The 3240-nt window shown below is 37.0% G+C and overlaps 1 protein-coding gene across 1 annotated transcript; it reads right to left on the bottom strand.

Annotated features, from left to right (window-relative positions):
• LOC107641672 (transcription factor HEC2) lies at positions 339 to 1695 on the bottom strand. The gene has a single exon (XM_016345147.2). The coding sequence runs from the start codon at positions 1311 to 1313 to the stop codon at positions 537 to 539; it is 777 nt and encodes a 258-aa protein (XP_016200633.1). The 5' UTR covers positions 1314 to 1695; the 3' UTR covers positions 339 to 536.

Raw genomic sequence — 3240 nt, 5'->3', positions numbered from 1 at the left:
GACTAATGTTTTTATAAATATAAAAAAAATCTTTAAAAAGAATATAACAGTTGAAAAATGAATGAATGAATGCATGCATGATGGGTATTGGAATGAAGCGCCGCATAATTGCATTAGCATGTGATCCCCAAGATATTGAAAGCCGTTAATCTAATCCGATAATAATTAACTATTCAACACATGACAAGAGCATAAGCAGCGTGCGTGCATATATATATATATATAGTAATAATGATGATGATCTCGGTCCTCGCAAGAGTCCAGATCAGAGTTGACATCATTGCGAAGATAGATTTGCTTGTAATAAGAAAAATGGAAAACAGAGATGAGAATAGATAGATTGTTGATGATGATGATGATGAATATATAGTATTAGGTTATTGAATAAGACTTGAGTGTTTTTTTTCTACCTTCCTTTTACATTGGAAAAAGAGAGAAACTAACAATGCAAGTGCAATGACGACGACAAGTTACAAGACTGACACAACAGAACAGAACACAACAGAATTGATGAGGCTCATCATCATCATCGATCATCAGCTGAGCAATTGTTTTGAAGCAGAAGAACCCATCAGCATGGGAGGATAAGGTTGGTGGCAACCTTTAACCATAGCAGGATAATTACTGGCATTAATGGATGATGATGATGATGAGAATCCCGTGAAGCCATTATTATTACATGTTCTTCCCCCTCCTGCTTGTTCGAGAGTCTGCACTTGCTTCTTCAAGAACTTGACGTAGTGAATGGCCTCATCCAACATGGAAGCTGTGTCCATTTTAGTTCCACCGGGGACTAATCTCTGAAGAATCCTTATCCTCTCGCTTATCCGCTCCCTCCTGTGCCTCGCCGCCACGCTCTGAGGATCCTTTGAGATCTTCACGTTCCTCCTCTTTGGTGGCTTTATAGACTCCGGGTCTATGTGAACCGGTTGCATAACCGCCACCCGGAATATCATCTCCCTCATGGCAGCCATCGAGTTCTTCTTGTTGCTGCTATCGGAACAAGAAGGAGGAGGAGGAGGAGGAGGGTAGGGAAAAGAAGAAGTAATAATATCATCGTTGTTGCTGGTGACTACAGGTGGTGGTGCCATGGAATGTTGTTGTTGGAAGATGAAAGTGGGATTAATCAAGTTTGGTTCAACTTGAGGCACTACATTATTGTTATTATGGAAGTCGGTTTGTGATGGGTAGGTGGTATAAAAAGGAGGTTCAGATAATTCAGGAGGAGGAAGCTTTTCCATCTGCTGCATCATCATTGCCATCATGTCCATGCTGTCACTAGCAGTAGAGGTTTTGAATATGTCCACATCCATGAATTTTTGTTAGTAGTAGGGAACAGGGAGGAATGGAAGAAGGAATGAAGAAGCTAATAGGCTAAAGTGAGGAGCAGAGCATGGGAAGGGGAAGGGGCAAGGGATGTGGAAGTAGGGTTTTTATGCAGAAAAAAAGATAGAAGGAATAAAATAGTGGAGCTAGCTAAGAGAGTGTACAAGATGAGAAAGAAAAGAGGGTATTATCTTTGTGACCGACCAACAACAACAACAATTTTGTAGCAGAGCACAAACTCCTTTTTATAGCAACTTGTCACCAATAAATGTGAACAAAATCTATATATTTTTCTTTTGGATTACAACTGCTGATCCATCATGATATCTAATTCAGTATTTGTTAGTACTTGTTTTAATACTGCTAAATCAATTCAATGTTGTTAGCCATGATTATTGGAAATTGGAATTATATATTGTTGTTGAAGGAGACCGCCCATGATGCCTTGAGGGTAATCTTGCACTATTGATGTGAGGGTCAAAGCTAGAAGCATTTAAGATCAACGGTTGAGGATGAGAAGGGACCACATGCAATATATAAAGGGAACGGGGGTAGAATTGAAACGATAATGGTTGAATTTGAATGCTGCTTGGTGCATGAACCTTCCTTCATTGGTTCAACTCCAAAGTTTATACATATTTATATGCCATATATATCCCTTTGTTTTAACTGAAGGTTTTCTTGAGCTTCACTTTGCCTTCCACTTTTTGTTCTAAGGAGATAAAGCCTCAAGTAGCCCCCACATTCACATGACATATGTCAGAAAAACACGGGGTGATAAAATCAAATCCATTACATAGCTTAATTTTAATATCACCGGCGAAAGCTAAGAGATCAGATCACAACAATATACTTGGGTGGACCCAACTATTATACCTCTATACACCGTAGCAGAAATGTAGAATGTTAAATGTTCAATAATGAATTAAGTAATCATTATTCACGAGATGCTTTATGAGAGTTACAACTGATCAATTATAATGCTTAGATCACAAGTAGTCTTAATTTTAAACTCCAAAAATTAAACAAAAACAGTTAAACTAGTATTAAAGTGCAGCTAAGGCAAGTAGTTGTGTCTTGGATTGGAACGGTTTCCGAGGTGGATTGGGAGCTGGCAGTAGTGATGAAGGAGTTAAATAAATTGTGTACCTTCCTATAACTGCAGTAGACCCTGCCTCTGCCTGCATGCATGCAAGCTTGGTTGTTCATCTTTCTTTTTTTTTTTTTTTTTAAAATTATTGTGGTAACTATTTTTTTATTTTAGCTGTCATTTTCCAAACTGCTAAGCAATGGCATCAACTTTTACATCTTTGAAGTAGCTTTTCAGTTATCATGAACGTGTGCAAGTCAATAAATTTTGTGTTGCCAATCTTTAAACACATTGTGTCAGTTGCAAGTACAATGCAATCTGAAAATATGAATCATATTTCTCCGTGAATCTTGGTATGTATTAATTAATTAATTAATTAATTAATTAACTAACATACGTATGCATTTGTACCAATACCAATACGTATGTGCTTTCTCCATTATTATTTGTGTAAATCTTATCAAATTAAAAAAAAAAAAAGATGTTCTGAATTTGCTGTGCATTATGTAAAGGCAACCACTACACTATATATAAAGCTACGTGGCTAGAGGCACCTGTGGCTTTCAAAAGATTCGCATCTCTAATAATATAAGGTGATTAGCTCTATAATAATCTTAGCTTCTCTGTTGCAGGGACCCATTTAATCGAGAGTAGTAGTGGAAGGTAACGCTGTGTTTTCAGAACAAGCTAAGTGAGAAGCAAACAAAAATTATAGAAGAAACGCAGAAAACAAGAGTGCATTGGATCGTAGTATTATATTAATATGAAAAAAAGCAGAGAAGATAAGATAAGATGATTAATTGTAATGCACAGAAAAAGTGGTC

Source organism: Arachis ipaensis, chromosome B05, assembly GCF_000816755.2.
Source record: "Arachis ipaensis cultivar K30076 chromosome B05, Araip1.1, whole genome shotgun sequence".
Lineage (NCBI taxonomy): Eukaryota > Viridiplantae > Streptophyta > Magnoliopsida > Fabales > Fabaceae > Arachis > Arachis ipaensis.
This window is presented reverse-complemented; position numbering and strand designations above follow the sequence as displayed.